Genomic DNA, 17,225 nt, shown 5'->3' with positions numbered 1-17,225 from the left:
AAGTATACCGAGGTGCCGGGCCCAGACTGAGCCTGAGCCGCCCGTGGCCCAAGTATACCGAGGTGCCGGGCCCAGACTGAGCCTGAGCCGCCCGTGGCCCAAGTATACCGAGGTGCCGGGCCCAGACTGAGCCTGAGCCGCCCGTGGCCCAAGTATACCGAGGTGCTGGGCCCAGATTCATCTGCAGGGCATCACATCTTCCTCTGGGCCTTGTGCCCAGCCTGCCTTTCCCATCCTTAGGTCAGACAGGGCCCCAGGGAGACCCAGGGATGAGCGATGTGGTGCAGTGGACTCTCCCATGGCCCACCCACCCGCTGGTGCTGTCTACACCTCCTCCTACAGCCATCAGGAATGCTGCCTGGTACCCCACTGGTCCTGCCTCTCCAGTGCCGGGGCAGTCTCTGAGCTTGTCTTGGGAACCCACTAGATCCTAGGAGTCCCCATCCACCCTGCTTAGTGCACAACCTGCCTGCTGGCATCCCCCTTGGCCCTGCTTTGGAGAGCGATCTTCTGATGCCACCTGCCTGGCTCCCCACCATGAACCAGCATTCCAGGCCTCTCTCCTTCAGCAGAACCTTGGCTTGTGAAGGTTACAGGAGTGTGCAGGAGAGCGGGGAAGGAAGAGACCCATCTGGAAGCCAGGGTGGGAGATGGCCACAGGGGCTCTGGGGCTGGGAGCGGGGTCCAGGCTGGGAGCCCTACACTGGGAGGGGTGGGAGCGAGTGAGGAATAGAACTGGACTCCTTTTAGCAAGTTGGAGCCGAGAGGGGCTGTCCATTCTTAAACAGAGACCAAAAGGTCCCTTGCCCCTCCTGGACTAGGGCACAGTGTGGGGCTGAACTCTCTTTTCCTCCCCATGGTGAAATTGGGGTCAAGACTCCAACATGCAAACTGGTGATAAACTAGAGACCCAAGAGATGGAAAAGCAGGACCCTCAAGGAGGCCCGAGCACAGGGCTCCCCAGGAACAGCTGCTGCAGAAAGCAAGGACACAGACGAAACTTAGGAAGCCCGGAGGTGCAGCCCCAACGGCCGCAGAGCTCCACTCAGGGTGCCCCTCTGAGGAATGTCTGCGGGGCGTCTGGCCCGAACGGGCCCCGCAGGGTCGTCCGGGGGGTCCAGCCTGCCGTAGGCGGCTTCAGGTAGGTGGTCGTACTCGCCGGTTCAGCTGCCTCTTCAGACCTCGGGGATACGCACAAGGCGCCAGGGACTGAGGCTGTAGATGCTAGGCCCGGCAGGCGCACACCCGAGAAGGCCAGCCGCTAACCACCCGCCGCTTCCCGCTCGGCTCCCAGCCGCCCGCCTGGAGGTCGCCCACGTGACTTCCCGGGCTCGCCCCGCCCCCGCCGCGCGATACCAAGACTCGGGCGCGAGATCCGTCCCGCCGGGCGATGGCGCGCAGGCGCGGAGCGTGGCGGCCGGTCGGCGCTCCCGGCCTGCCCTGCGCGCGCTGACGTCGCGCAGCCTCGTCCCCCGCCGCCGCCGCCGCCGCCGCCGCCGCCGCCGCCGCCATTGGAGTCGGCGCCTCGTCAGTGCGTCCCGTCCAGGCTTGTTGCCCTGCGCCGCGCCCCGCGAGCGGCCCGCGCGCCCAGTAGTCGCCGCCGCCGCCGCCCGGCCGGTGCCCGGGGAGGAGGCGGCGGGCCCTGGGCCGCGAGAGCGCGGGTGAGAGGCCCGGCCTCGCGGGGAGGCCCGAGCCGGCGGGCGCCTCGGCCCCGCGCCTCGCCGGCGGGCGCCTCGGCCCCGCGCCTCGCCGGGCTGTTGATGAAGCATGTCGGCCACCAGCGTGGACCCCCAGGTAGCGGGGCCGGGGGACCGCGGGCCGGGGGCGCGGGGCGCGCGCGGGCCGGAGCGCGCCGCACGCCTGGGACGGGTGCTTGTAAATAACTTTGTATTTCCCTCTTCCCCGGGTTCCGCCTGCGCGCACGTCCCGGCCTGCGGCGACACAGAGAACGAAAGGACAAGATAACAAAGGTAAGCGGTTGGCGCGGGCGGTGCGGGTCCTGCAGTGGCGGGGGAGGGGCGGGCGCCCCCCGAGGGACCGCGGACCACGCGGGGAAGGAAAGGTCTAGGAAGGGCGTCTGGAACCGGAAACTTTTCTCCCGCGTGCTTCCGGGAGATAAAATTTTAGGTTGTAGTATTTGGGGCGGTTTGACAGTTTGAAAACAGGGGCTTTTCCAGGAGAAGTAAATAAATGGGTGGTTAGAGTGATCCCCCTCCTCCCCACTGCAGGAGGGCCGATTGCAGTAGGGGGAGGGAAGGGGGCCGAGGGGCGGGCTGGCGGGCTGCAGGCGCGCTGGGCGGCTCTGGGGCCACCCTGCCAGCTAGCTCCGACCCCAGCAGTTACAGCCCTTGCTTTCTGAGCCTCCGGTCATCTCTTGTGATTTTGTGGCTTCGGATAAACCCCCAAAACTCACTCTGGTGCAAGCCCGTAAGTGACACTTCATGTTTACTGGGTAGACGGTTTTTAACCAGTGTGTGTAACCAAATGTGGCTCATCATGTTTTAAGATTGGAAAAGGCCCAATACTTTATTTACCTTTCCTTTCCTTTTTTGGCTGAGCATTGTAACAGTGGAAAGTAAGTGGAGAGCGGGACAACAATGAGTTTAGAAACGTCACTTAGTTACAGCCCCTCCCAGCTGTGCTGGAAGCTCCCCGGGTCTCTGTCCTGCACAAACTGGGGGGCCTTTGGAAGCACCGGCCTCTGTGTGGCCTACGTAGTCTTCCCAGACCACACCGTCTTTAACCAGAACCCAGTTACAAGTTCCTTGCCTTATTTTGTCTGCACTTGTATCTTGTCAACTTTTACCAAATTATGATTAAGTATGGTATGCTTTACCAAAAACAATCAAAACTGGGGCGCCTGGGTGGTTCAGATGGTTGGGCGTCTGCCTTCGGCTCAGGTCATGGTCCCAGGGTCCTGGGATCGACTCCCACATCAGGCACCTGGCTCAGCAGGGAGCCTGCTTCTCCCTCTCCCTCTCCCTCTCCCTCTCCCCCTCCCCCTGCTTGTGCTCTCTCTCTCTCTGTCTCGAATAAATGAAATCTTTATTAAAAAAGTTTTAAAAAGTCAAAATTATCAGAAGTTCTGCATCACCATTGTAGTTATATAAATATCAGTGGGATACTGATCGTGTTTTTTAAATAAAAGCAACTTCTAGGCATTGATGGATGTAGACTTTACGACTTTTGATTTCTATGCTTAAAAGTGATTTTTTTAAATTCAAAGATAATATTTTTCAATTTCTTTTTCTAGTACAAAATGGTTCTTTGCATCAGAAGGATACGGTCCATGACAATGACTTTGAGCCCTACCTTTCTGGACAGTCAAATCAGGTGAGTTTTTGTTTTTTTTTTTTAATAACCTACATTTCTATGTTAGTTTTTCTTGAGTTTTGTAATGCATCTTTAGTGTTACGGTTCTGAGTTTATTATCCTAACAACCAAGAAGCACAATATAAAATATTAGAAATAGCATGCTGACGACTTGCTTGGACGTGTAGCCTTGAGCTAAACATGGGGCATGGGTGGGGCTGGTGTGCTCTCCGGAGGAAGCAATGTCTCATGGGGGCTGTATGCAAGTGGACTTCTGTTGGCCTCAGCATTGATGGCTCAGTGACGCACTGCTTTTGACAGAGTGGAGGTGTGCGTAGTTCTTTGAAACTTTCTGGTGAGTTATTTTGGCTCTGGGCATTAGAATTGTGGTGTAGGAGAGCATCTAAGAACCAAGCTCTGGAGTCACACTTTGGCCTTGGGTTCAAATCTTCACTCCATCGCTGACTCCATGACACTTTTCTCTGTGTCTCAGGTTCCTTTTCTGTAGAACTGGTTGTGGTAACTGCTCACGTAAAATTGTTAGGGGGGTAACAGTAGGTGGGCCACGTGAAGCTCCAACCGGTAGCTGTGCAGGCCCCGGTAGATCACAGCTGTCCGTTTCTTAGATACTTGGCACTACAGATGTTTTGGACTGAAACATTGTTTGGGGTGTGTGTGTTGTAGGATGTTTAGCAGCCTTCCTGGCCTTCATCCACAAGATGCCATTAGTAAATGACTCCCCTACACACACACCAGCGGGACAACCAAAAATGTCTCGGCAGTGTCTCCTGGGGGCCGGCTTGGGGGCTGGCTTGCCCTTGTTAAAACCACCGGGCTTAGTTGAAGTGTAGGTTTAAGTATGATGTCTACCACTTTTTAAATGTACTGTGTTAGTTTGCTTTAGAATGAAACCAAGTTTAGCCTCTTCTTGCAGAGGAATAAAGTTATTTTGTTTCTTTTTTTTCCTAGTCTGCTGTTGTCTAAAGTGTCTTAGAACTTAGAACTTTTCTCCGTCTTTGTCCTTCTTATGCATTGAGCAGGTCAGCAGCAAAGGCACCCAGGAGACCCTTTTTATAGAGCCCCCCCGCCCCGGCCAAGAATCCACCCCTCCTCTGGGCAGGACCAGGTGCTGCAGAGGAAAACTGCCCTGGCCTCAGTGATGCATTGCCAGAGATAATGGCAGGCAGTTAAATGGACTTATTTTATCTTGGTATCTTATTTGTTCCTTACATGATCTGACTATCGTAGCAGTAGTGTGTTCTCAGTTTTAACCAGAGAAAAGTGGTGAGGGGATTGCTTCAGATACACTTGAAATGTTTTTATAAGGCAGGAGCTTTCATGTTAATTGGGAGGACTTCGTTGGAAGTGGAGCAGATGATTTTCCGTCAGGAGGGTAGTTACAGCTGTTTCACAGACCATCGTAGGTAGACGCTCCGTGAACAGCCATAAAACGGCCCCTGTTTGTCCTGGCTGTGAGGGTGTGTAGTTTTCAGCAAGATGGTTAATCAGTACATTGTTTAAGAGTAAATCTGTGTTCTTGGCTGAGAACAGGTTTTCCAGAAACACCCCCCTGTTGGAGTGGAGGAAGCAGGTGACACGGGAGAGCTCTTAGGCCCTAATTCCCTTGGTCCTCTTGCTGTGGAAGAAAAAGTGGGACCGGAGAGGCCTGGTTTGCCCAAGTGATGGATCCAGTTTGTGGCCAAGCTCCGTTCCCAGTGATGGGGTGGGAGGGTGGGGGGACGTGTCTCCTCCCGCACACGGCAAGGGCTCCTTTCTTCCGGGCGGGGGGGCACCATGCAGTGTGGCCTCCTTGTAGACGAGCCCCTGGGAGTGGGTGACACCTCCAGTTTTGGACTCTGCTGGTGAAGATGGCTCTTGAGGAAAGAAAGCGCCTGCATGCTGGTCGTCCAGGTCTCGGATTGAGGGTACGGGTGCTGCTGGGTGAGTGAGAGAAGTGCTTTGTGTGGCCGGGAGCTGCATGCCTGCAGTCGCCAGTGCTGTGCTCGTCTCGAGTGACGTGTCGTTGATGAGCGACAGGCTGCACGTATGTGAAGGGTGCACACAAGTGACTCATCCTGTGCGCGGCCACCGCAGTGAAGGCGGTGGGTAGAGCCGGCAGCCCCGTGGTGCTTTGTGGTTGGTTTAACCCAGATGTTTGTAGTAGCAAGTTGGAGGCTCTTTCTGTTTTTGTGTTTGAAGTTTTAATACCTGGGAAGATTAGGAAAGTGTTTCAAAGCAGGCCTTTCAAGTTAATTTAACTTGGAATGCACTGTAACGGAAGTGTTGTCCTCGGGGCAGGTGATTTTTTTTTCCCCACAGGAAAGTCTTGGGACACTGCTTCTGGTGTGCTTTTTTTTCCCTTCCTATTTGCCCCCGGGACCATCCTACATTGACATAGCAGCTCTGGATCCCCTTGTATGACATGGAACATGTTTTAGTCAGCTTTAGGGAATGTGGGGGGAGGGAGAGCCCTGGGGAGCAGAGGGGCTCTGGGTGGGGCTTTGGGGGAGGGGTTATGGAGGGGTTCTGGATGGGGATTCTGGGGGAGGGGTTCTGGAGGAATTCTAGGGGTGGCGTTCTGGGTGGGGATTCTGGGGGAGGGGCCCTGGGTGGGGATTCTGGGGGAGGGGCCCTGGGTGGGGATTCTGGGGGAGGGGCTCTGGAGGGGTTCTGGGTGGGGCTTTGGGGGAGGGGTTCTGGAGGGGTTCTGGATGGGGATTCTGGGGGAGGGGCTCTGGAGGGATTCTGGGGGAGGGGTTCTGGAGGAATTCTAGGGGTGGCGTTCTGGGTGGGGATTCTGGGGGAGGGGCCCTGGGTGGGGATTCTGGGGGAGGGGCTCTGGAGGGGTTCTGGGTGGGGATTCTGGGGGAGGAGGGGCTCTGGAGGGATTCTGGGGGAGGGGTTCTGGAGGAATTCTAGGGGTGGCGTTCTGGGTGGGGATTCTGGGGGAGGGGCCCTGGGTGGGGATTCTGGGGGAGGGGCTCTGGAGGGGTTCTGGGTGGGGATTCTGGGGGAGGAGGGGCTCTGGAGGGATTCTGGGGGAGGGGTTCTGGAGGAATTCTAGGGGTGGCATTCTGGGTGGGAATTCTGGGGGAGGGGCCAGGCAGTGTGTGGGCACTGTGGGAGTTAAGCAAGGGCAGCTGGGACTACATTCAGGATATACTCAGTTGTCAACAGATTCGTTTGCCTGGTCACGTGCGACAGAAGGGAACAGGAGTAAACTTTCCTAGTTTTTTCTCAATAATTCAGTTGTGCTGTCAGTGTAATAAGACATGTTCATTTTATAGGAATGTTGTGTAAACGCTCCTGTTCTGAGTCTCAGTGCTCGTCGCTCATAGTTGGTTTCAGCTCGTCCTGAAACATTGTTCTGGAAAGCCATGCCAGCCATCACCCCGGTGGAGGGAGGCCTGCTCTGCGCTTGGAGAGGACCACCTGAGTGCTAGCGGGGGGTGCTTTAGGGTCAGGGTGTCCTGGGCTCTCTGTGTCTCTTCACGGACCTGGTACACCAGCTCTTAGAAGTTACCTCATGGTTAAGTTGAAATTTGTACCTCCTTACGCTTTGCAGGGAGCTTCTGTCTGTCTGGAGAGGTGTTCGGTTTATAAAACGACAAACTTGTCTTGAAAATTGTGCTCAGCTGTCACCGAGGGTTTCTGGCAGGTTGGGGGTTTTCACCTAGCAGCACAAAGCCAGGCTGCACCGATGCCCTATTGGTGGCCCATGTCACATGAAGAGCCCGTGAGCCCCGTGGCTTATGGCTCGCTCTGTGCTGGGCAGTCGTGGTGGGCTTGGGTGACGGGAGGGGCTGGCGAGGAGCGCATGGTCTTGTAGGCTGTAGCCTCCAGTGATGCCAGCCAGTCAGTGGGGACAGGCCATCACAGAGCGCGGCTGGCGGGGCCTGGTGGGATCTTTGCATACTTCTTGTTGTCTCCTTGCTCAAAACTACGTACTTCGAGCTGGAGACAAAGGCACACGTCCTCTGTGTCAGAAACCGGGCTCCCTGCACACAGCCCCCCCAGGCGAGGGCCTGCAGCCACAGTCCTCTTGCTCAGGGACACACGTAGTCCGATCTGTATCGCCAGGGCTTCCGCCACGTGCATGTGCTGGGCCTCAGAGCTTCGTGCCCAGCATTTGTGTCCCTTTGATCCTTTCCCTCCTTACTTAATTTACTTAAGGTTCGGTTCTGGCCATTCAGAATGAGTTCCTTTTCTTTCTCTTTTAGTGTGGCTGAATTTTATTAAGTATGAAAAAGTTTGAATTTTAGGGTAGATTATTGTGTTTTATTATGGTTTTTTAGTGAAAATGATGTAGGGATAATAGTCACTGATTTTGAAATCTGTGTTGTCTGGAGTGCCCGTTTTGTTTATCATTTTGGATGTGGCTTCAAGGAGGCACCCGAAGAGTCCAGTGCCTGGCAGTGTCTTTTCTTACTTCTGTTGCCTAATCTCACCCTGAAGACGTGTCAGCCTCCCTTTTTTGAGGTCCTGTATTCTACCAAAGGCTACGTGTGGAATGTGTGTGAGAGCATCGGTCAGGGTGGTGGTTTTACCTGTGTTGTCCTGACGGATTGGTTGCGTGGCCAACATGCTGAGGGAAAGCCCGGCGTGTGTTTGCACTCCTCAGCGTGTGCACCTGCATCCCCAGTACCTAGACTTCTCTTTGGCAGCCCTGGGTGCACAGCGGGCTAAGTAGGCTGCTTGTTTGGTGTCAATGAGTCAGGCTGAGCCATGGTCAGGTGGCAGCGTGTCCGTTGGGAGCAAGCGTTCCGGGCTGCGTCTGGCTGTGTCCGGGCTCCATCAGTGGGGGTCACATTCCAAATCACCTTCACAAGTGAGTAGAATGTCAGTGTTTCTGGAGGTTGAGGCTGGAGCCATCAGCCCCTACACATTGCAGACGGACCGACAGACTGACCAGGGCCGCTGGGAGGGGAGTGTGTGGTCAAGAGAGCAACTAAGGGGGTGAACACATCCAGGTCTTCTTACAGGATGAATGACTGACTTCATGGAGTTTGCAGACTGATCTGTTGCTTGGCTTTCAGAGCTTTGAAAGAAAGGTGACCGGTGTAGCAGGAAATAGCTGCTGGTCAGATGGCATATAGGCAGAAGGTAGGCTCACACACACAGCCTGCCAGGCGCCCCTCGTGCCCGGGTGAGGATGGGCAGCGTTGGGAGGAGGTGGGCAGGGCTGGCGTGGAGCCCGGCTCCTGGGTGTTGGTGGTGGGCTGCGCAGGGAGTGCCAGGGCCTGTGCGGAGGAGGACCGTGTGAATGCTAGTGCAGGGTGCACTGTGGTGCCCGGTGGGGCAGCTGCTGGTGGGCCTGCAGCCACCCGTGGACGCTCTCACTGCAGGGCCGCTCCTTCATCTGGCAACCAGAAATGAGTCTTCATTGCTTTTGCTGTGAGAACGTAGTGCTCAGGGCGAGGGGGTTGAGTCCTCGTAGCCAGGACTGACCCTTCGCTCCCAGACATACTCTTGCCTACGTCTGCCTCCTGAGCAGAGCTGCGGGATTCAGGGGATGCCGACTGGGTCGCTTCATCTTTGCCCTGGACAGCCCTGCTTCCATGGAAGCCACTGAGAACCGCCTCTGCACAGCAGGGTCCGTGGGACTGGAATGCTAGGGTTATCCACTCACCGGTAGGACTTTAAGTGGTATGTTGTCTCGGGTCTTAAGTTATGTCCTGTTATGGTTGAGGGTTAAGTGTGAGTCACGAGTGAGGTGCTCACCCCGTGGGAATCCCGAGCAGAGAGCACCTGGCGTCTCGTGAACGGTCTTTGGTTGCTGAGGTCCAGCGACCAAGGCTTTGGTCCGTGGGGCTGCCCCTTGCCTCGCAGAGCATGTCCTCTGCCCAGATCTGATGATTTGCTCTCTCTTGATTGGCCCCTTCAAGAGGCTTCTTTGAGGGCCCAGGTTGGGTGCGGGCAAACTGAGGGAGAAGTTATAGGAAAGGGGCCAGAATCACTGAAATCCTTTCAAGGGAGGGTAGCTCCAGCTGTTCCGAGGCTTGTAGAACATTGATGGTGGCCATTTGTTGTCTTTTTTTTTTTTTAACTTCCTGAGCATCTCAAGGACTTTTGTTACAGGGGAAATAGTTATTGCATCTTAAAAACTGATTTTGGAATAGTCTTCTGTCAAGGGGAGCAGCGAACAGGAAGGAACCATGATGCTTGAAGCCCCACAAATCCTAGGGACGGAGGCGGGAGGTGGCCGTGGAGACTGGCAGCCAGGGGGCTGGGTCACCACAGTCATGCCTTGTGCTGGGACTGCTGGGGGAGCACCCTGTTCTCCGTAGGGTCCTCTGGGGGTCTGCAGAGTTACTCCGCATTCCCATTGCAGGAAAGCAGAGATGCTTGCTTGTCTGGTACTCCAGCCCTCTGTGGCTGCCTCAGCCCAGCTCCCACCTTGGCGGTCCCTGGGACTGGAGGTGTCAGCAGACACCATGCCAGCCTGGGCAGCAGGTCTTCTCACCTGAAGATAGGTGTGGGGTTGGAGGAGGAGGTCTCTAGCCAGTGCTCTCCATGTAGAACTTTCTGGTTATTTGGGGTGGAAGGTAGGGGAGAGGATGGGGACCAGTCAGAAGATGGTGTCACAGACTGGAAAGCTTGCTGCTGCCCCCCACTCTTGTTTTCCTTTGCAGCCTTTCCACTTTGAGGTCAGCTGCCCTGGGTGGGAAGCCTCCCCCCCAACACCGCCCAGCACTCACGCCCCCTAGGAAACCATTTAAGTCACCCACAGTGGCATGGCCTGGGGGGCCCAGTTCTGGCCAGACCCCCAGTGAGTCTCTCCCCAAGGAGGTGCCTTGTCAGAACTGCTGACCCCAGGTGTAAATCTGCGCCCTGGGCCGGCTTCCAGAGACTCTGAGATGAGCCCCTGCTGCCTCAACGGGCGGTCCGGATGCCACACAGGTCGTTCCTCAGGGACCCCAGGTTTGGCTCAAGCCCGAAGCTAGGGCCTCTCCGGCTCAGAGAGCGGGCAGGACACGGAGTTTTGGTGAAGGAGCTGTCAGAGCCACTGTGAGAACCCAGGGCGATGCCCAGGACAGGGTGGGGATGTGAGATGGCGAGACCCCTTTGGACTCGGAAGAGGGGTTGGGCTGTCAGGAGAGGCCTGTGGGAAAGGGTATTGCGGGGAGGGGGGCGGGACACCCCGGGCGTGTTGAGCAGTCAGCTTGAGGCCAGGCTGTGGGGCGAGTCCCCCTGAGCACCCCAGCTTGTCCTGCAGCTCAGAACCTCTCGTCGCCTGTGTAAAGCCGTCTTCCCCTTCTGTGCTGCTGTCTGTGTGCGGGTCAGCATCATTGCCAGTCGGATGGGTCGATTCCTCACTCCGGGTCCACTCCTTGAGGGGGGAGAGGGGACTGCCGAGTAGACTGCAGACAGCCAGTGGTAGAGTGGCTGAGCCTGGTCACATCAGTTGGACCCAGGACGTTGCAGGCGGCCACTGGGCTTCTCTCAGTCCTGGCTTTGTTCTCCATCGGTGCTCTTAGCCTTCCCGTCGGCAGGGACGGAGCTCTGAAGTCAGCTTGTACTTATGTAGGAAATCCCCTCCGGCTTGTGTCTTGAAAGCAGTCTAACTGGTCCCGTGCTTGTTTCCCCAGAGTAACAGTTACCCCTCCATGGCGGATCCTTACTTGTCCAGCTATTACCCACCGTCCATCGGATTTCCTTACTCCCTCAATGAGGCACCCTGGTCTACAGGAGGGGACCCTCCGATCCCATACCTCACCACCTATGGACAGCTCAGTAACGGAGACCATCATTTTATGCATGATGCTGTTTTTGGGCAGCCTGGGGGCCTGGGGAACAACATCTATCAGCACAGGTTTAATTTTTTCCCCGAAAACCCTGCCTTCTCAGCCTGGGGGACAAGTGGGTCTCAGGGGCAGCAGGCTCAGAGCTCTGCGTATGGGAGCAGCTACACTTACCCGCCAAGTTCTCTGGGTGGCACGATTGTGGATGGGCAGACGGGCTTTCACAGCGACACCCTCAACAAGGCCCCTGGAATGAACAGCCTGGAGCAGGGCATGGTGGGCCTGAAGATCGGGGATGTCACCACTTCTGCCGTCAAGACTGTGGGGTCAGTTGTTAGCAGTGTGGCGATGACTGGTGTCCTTTCTGGCAACGGTGGGACAAATGTAAATATGCCAGTTTCAAAGCCAACCTCGTGGGCTGCCATTGCCAGCAAGCCAGCAAAACCACAGCCGAAAATGAAAGCAAAAAGCGGACCTGTAATCGGGGCTGCCCTGCCTCCTCCACCGATAAAGCATAACATGGACATTGGCACCTGGGACAACAAGGGGCCCATGCCCAAGCCTCCGGCTGCCCAGCAGGCTCCGGCCCCCCAGTCTGCCCCACAGGCCCAGCCGGTTGTGCAGCCTCTTCCCGCTCAGCCTCCCCCTTTGGCCCAACCACAGTATCCGAACCCTCAGCAGCCACCCCAAACCCGCTGGGTCGCCCCTCGCAACAGAAATGCGGCATTTGGGCAGAGTGGAGGGACCGGCGGTGATGGTAACTCTCCTGGAAATGCCCAGCCTAATTCTGCCCCCACCATGGAGTCCCACCCCGTTCTTGAGAAACTGAAAGCTGCCCACAGCTATAACCCTAAAGAGTTTGATTGGAATCTTAAAAGTGGACGTGTGTTCATCATAAAAAGCTACTCTGAGGATGACATCCACCGCTCCATCAAGTACTCCATCTGGTGCAGCACCGAGCATGGCAACAAGCGTCTGGATGGTGCGTTCCGAGCTGCGAGCAGCAAGGGGCCGGTGTACCTGCTCTTCAGCGTCAACGGGAGCGGACACTTCTGCGGGGTGGCAGAGATGAAGTCTCCCGTGGACTACGGCACAAGCGCTGGGGTCTGGTCTCAGGACAAGTGGAAGGGCAAGTTTGACGTGAAGTGGATTTTCGTCAAGGACGTGCCCAATAACCAGCTCCGGCACATCAGGCTGGAGAACAATGACAACAAGCCGGTCACCAACTCCCGCGACACCCAGGAGGTGCCCCTAGAAAAAGCAAAGCAAGTGCTGAAAATTATCGCTTCCTACAAGCACACAACCTCCATCTTTGACGACTTTTCTCACTATGAGAAGCGCCAGGAGGAGGAGGAGGTGGTGCGCAAGGTGAGTCTGGCTTCCTCAGACACGGGCTCTGGAGGCCCCGGGCCAGAGTCGAGGCTGAAAGCCGTGCTCACTGGGTGGGGTGCAGTGACCGCCAGTCCCCAGTGGCCTGCAGCAGGGGCAGCACGGTCATGGGAGGCTGTGGGCAGCATCATCTGGGCTTCTCAAGCAGGGTCCCCAGCAGTGATGTGTAAGTGGATGTCACTACGTAACTTTTCCGTTTTCAGAGAACATAATGATTGGGACCACAGTGCATAGCCTCTGTCCGGAACACTTAGGAATGACATTCCGTGGCACTGGGGTGGACCAGCAGGGCTGTTGGGGCTGCAGGCCCTGCCCTCAGCCGGCAGGAAGCCCTGGTCTAGAGACCGTTGTTTCTTTCTCCCTCGAAAACCTAGTGTCTTAGTCTTGACCTCTGCATCTAGGTGGTAAAGAGGAGCTGGGGGTGGGCTAACAGTGAGCATCTGGAACCCAGAGTGCAAGCCTCGTAGTGGGCTGTAAGGTTGGCTCCGTTTCTCGCCCCGTGACCAAGAAAGTCCCAAGCCTGAGCTGGCGTAGCCCATGGGAGTGACTGTGTGTGTGCTGTAGGACAACAGGGCTCAGATGCCTGTGAACTGGCCCAGAAAAGGGAAGAATGACAGCGTAACACACTGTGTAAAGTTGGTTTGTCTGAGAGCCTTCATCCCAAGATTTGTTACGCTTTTCTGATACCAAAATATCCTTTTCTTAATTAAGCGTTAGTTGACAGTAGATGGGTTTGCGGCCTGTTGTAGCTGAAAGGCACATAATGGAGCATGTACATAACGGTGCTGTTTGTGGTTTTAGAGGCTACACCTGCTGTAACAAGTTTGTAGACGTGAAAATGACTTGGTCCCTCCATTATAGTGGAAAAGAGCAGGGCTTGTCATTATTCCAGTTAGTGAAATTCTGTGTTTTAACTCTTTTAGGTGTAAAATAAAATACTGAATTGCTGACTTTACAGGGATAGAGCAGAGGTCATTGGTAATGAAGCGGAAGACCCTTGGTGGGTTTTGGCAGCACCTGTGCGTGGCTGTGGTTTATCTTAGATCCTGTGGCACTTGGGTCTTTTCCCGAAGCTCACTAGGTTCTGGAAGTTGTGTGAGGTTAGAGGTAAATTTCTGCCCATGACCCGGTTGGTGTTTTAAGGTTCTAGGATCCTAAACGTACGTTAGCGAGTGGGGTTTGGGAAGAGGAAGTCTTTTGAGTTGGTCCGTGGGGTCCTGCCTGCAGGCAGACTGAGGCCGTTCACGGCTTTGAGCTGTCCTCCAGTGAGCTCGAGAGAGAATTGAAATTCCACCAGAACACTGCCAGTGTGCTTCTTAGAACCGTGTCTCCATGTCTCAGGCTGAGTTTAGTTGCAGCTTTGTAAGGGAGGACCGACGGGGCTTCTGACCATATTGATCAGAAGCCAGACAGGCAGGCGTGGGGAGAGGTGGGTCTGTGTGTGGGGGGAAACACACCCGGCCAGAGGGGCCTTGCCTTGAGCAGGTGGATGCCGTGGGTGGGTGGCTCTCGGAGGCCCGGTCCCCGTGCTGCCGTGGCCTGGCCAGTGCTGGCGGGGTGCACCGGTCCAAGACGGGGCCACAGCCCACCGGGCAGCCTGGGACCTCGCCTTTGAGGGAGCGTGTGTGGCATGTTCACTCAGTTTGTTAAACTCTTTTTCTTTTTACAGGAACGACAGAATCGAAACAAACAATAAGGATGAACCGGTATCTCCTGTGTTCTGACATTTGACTGAAAAAGTTTAAGAGAACGTGTGCTTGGTGCTGTTGTCTTGTGCAGGGCCTGACTCGTTGCATCTTTATGCTCTTTGTCTTTTATTTTTGCCCAAATGGATCTGCGTTCATTTGTATTTTTCTATGTATTATAGTATTACAGAGCTCACTAATAAAGGAGTGTGTTTTGTCCGCTTATCAGTCAGACCTAACGTGAAACACAAGCACCCTTCGCGACAGAACAGAAAACCTCATACATCCCAAAGGTTCTGTTGTTGTTTGGCAGAAGTTATGTTCTTATTCTTAGAGTCACTGTCACTTAACATCTTTATAGGGGAGTTTTTCACCCTTTCTTACTTTCTAGCAAACACGAGAAACCACGGCTTGTTTTGTCATTTACTGTATTCTGTTAAAATACTTTTCAAAATGCTGAAATCAACAGGTTAATGATCACCTTGTTTGGCCAGTTTGCTATTTTTATTACCCATTATCTGTCTAAAATGCTAGTCTGTCCACTTGGTTTTTCTACTAGACAGAAAGATAGATTTGAATTTTTCAGATTCGGTGAGCATGCTGTGTTGGTGCGGAGTGTCCCTCATGGCTCCTCAACCCAGCGGGGCAGATGTGGGGTGGCTGGTGGAGGCTTGGGCTCAGCGGTCATCCGGGCTCAGCTGTGTGCAGCCATCCTGACCCGGCTCTTCACTTGCGAGTCCCAGTGCCATTCTGAGTTGTTTACCCATGACGCTGAGCTTCACATGTAGGACCTCCAGTGCAGCCGGTGCTGCGACTGTCCTTCCACGGTGTGCGATGGGTTTCGTTTTCCTGTCAAAGGGGTAAAAAACAAAAACAAAAAACCTTTGAGAAACTGAATTTGCTATCCTGTGTTGTGGAATGAGGGACCTTGAAGAACTCGCTGCCACCTGGAGTCTGACTCTAAGCATGAAAATGGTGCTCACGCCTGTTGCTCCAGCACAGTCTGCACGCACCCGTTGTAGGGGATCTGACTGTTTAGAGAGCAGGTACCTTCTGAAAACTATTTACTCCAAAAGACCCTCTGAGTTCAAGTTTAAGCTGTATTATTTAGACTTGTATTGAGAACGTGTCACTCTCTGAACTGTTACCGCCTGTACGGAGTCACGGACAACATCGGATAACTTTTCCTCCGGAGAATACAAGCCTTAATAAACAATACACCTATTTAGCAAGTCCGCTGTCCTGTCGTTCTTGGCTGCGTCTGAGACGCTGTCTCTGCTGTCTGCAGCAGGGAGCCAGTAATCCCCCGAAACCACACAATATCCTAACTTCACTCACCCGGCGCTATGCTTTGTGGAAAAGATTAAAGGAACTTTTTTCTTTTTTTTTTTTTCAATTTTCTCCAGCCCAGTGTGGGGCTTGAACTCAGGACCCTGAGTTTAGGAGTTGCGTGCTCTCCTGACGGAGCCAGCCAGGCAACTTCGTAAAGATCCAGTTCTCACTCGAGTCTGTAGTCCCTCAACATACTGCAAGCCTTTTCAGACGTAAGCAAAGTTGCAGGAGTTCTGTGAGCGTCCTGCGTCCACTGCCTGGTTGCCCGCACTGACCTCCTCCGTCCACTCGTCAGCCGCAGACACCAGCAGGCTCTCCCTAAGTCAGCATGCGCATCAGGAAGTTTCATGCTTGGGGCACCTGGGCGGCCCAGTCGGTGAAGCGTCTGCCTTCGGCGTGGGTCATGATCCCGGGGTCCTGGGATCGAGTTCTGCATTGGGCTCCTGCTCCACGGGAAGTCTGCTTTTCCTCCTCCCAGCTTGTGCTCTCTCTTGCTTCTCTCACTATCTCTGTCTCTCTCAAATAAAATCTTTTTTAAAAAAGAAATTTAATGCTTGTTCAATTTGTTTTACTGTTGCAGTAAAATTTACAGACATGCAGAAACCTTAAAAGTTTTGAAGTTTGAGATAGTTAAGGACACGGGACATGAACCCCAGAACACTTTCTCCCGTGCTTTCCTGGGTGCATGCCCCACCAGGACCTGGTCATCGGTGTGCAGGCCTCGGAAGGTGAACACGGGAAGCCCAGCCCTGCGCCCTGCCAGGTCAAGCTGGAGATTTTCCACTCCCCACCTGGTGAGTATTCTGTCCGTACAAATGCAGCTCTGTTTGCTCAGAATGATTTCTCGGATTTTACTTTGGAAAGTGAGCATCAGACCTTGGGTGCCGTTTTCTTCCGTGTGCTTGGTCACTGGGTTCCCTTAAAGATTCAGTGGTCCCTAGCTTGCAAGATGACTGGTTGAGCAGTGCCCCCACCTTCAGCTGGGGTTGAAGCAACAGAGGGCCCAGGGCTTTCGTGGGCATGCAAGGGAGGGGCCGGCTGTTTGTTACGGAGAAGCAGGGGCTGGGACGGCCACTCTGTCTATGAGATCAGTTCCTTAGATGTCACCAAGTAGGAAGGCTCCCTCCAAACCCTGCCAGCCGGACTGGCCCCTGGAAGTGGAGGTCAGGGGCTGCCTCCCACTTCTGGTCTCGGGGGAGGGAATCACATCCAAGGAAGGAAAGAACGTGTGTGTTGTGGCGGGGAAGGGTTGTAGGGATGCATGCACTTCTAAGCAGGACAGGTTTTGCTTATAAAGGGCTGCATGATGTTAGTGTCTGCCCTGCAGAGCCAACCGAGTCAGCTCTAGCTTTTACCCAAAGGCACGCCATTCACAGGTGGCTCTTCTGCGCGGGCATTTAGCTGACGAGAGGGAGTCCCGGAGAGAGTGCTGGCTGGACCTGCCTGCTGGTGGCTTCTCCCCAGCTGGGGTTCTATGCCGCCTTGCGTGCCTCATGGTCCGAGATTGAGGAGCTCCTCCCCCTCTAGTAGGATGAGGGCAGGTCACTTGCTCAGTTTCCTGGCTGTGGTCAGAGAGTGGGGCCCTTGTTGGGCCTGTGAGGGCGAGCACTGTGGACAAGTGGCAGGGCCCCTGGGCCTGCACGATGGTCGTGCAGATAAACTTCCACCTCTCCCTCTTCCCTCGGGCTCTGCCTGCCTGTGCCCCGTGTGGTCCGTCTCCTCTGGCTCAGCTTGGAGTTAATATTTGCATGTTCAGGTTTTTTTT

General features: G+C 55.0%; 1 protein-coding gene across 1 annotated transcript; it reads left to right on the top strand.

Annotated features, from left to right (window-relative positions):
• Positions 1-1,693: 1,693 nt before the first annotated feature.
• On the top strand, positions 1,694-15,360 carry YTHDF1 (YTH N6-methyladenosine RNA binding protein F1). Its single transcript, XM_028091182.2, has 5 exons — positions 1,694-1,794; positions 1,946-1,970; positions 3,254-3,333; positions 10,902-12,422; positions 14,113-15,360. The coding sequence occupies exons 1-5, from the start codon at positions 1,768-1,770 to the stop codon at positions 14,137-14,139; spliced, it is 1,680 nt and encodes a 559-aa protein (XP_027946983.1). The 5' UTR covers positions 1,694-1,767; the 3' UTR covers positions 14,140-15,360.
• Positions 15,361-17,225: the final 1,865 nt, after the last annotated feature.

Source organism: Eumetopias jubatus, unplaced genomic scaffold (assembly GCF_037043125.1).
Source record: "Eumetopias jubatus isolate StellerSeaLion01/CBP00866 unplaced genomic scaffold, mEumJub1_p1.0 scaffold_9, whole genome shotgun sequence".
Lineage (NCBI taxonomy): Eukaryota > Metazoa > Chordata > Mammalia > Carnivora > Otariidae > Eumetopias > Eumetopias jubatus.
The sequence above is the reverse complement of the archived record's forward strand: the minus strand, read 5'-3'. Positions and strand labels throughout refer to the sequence as shown.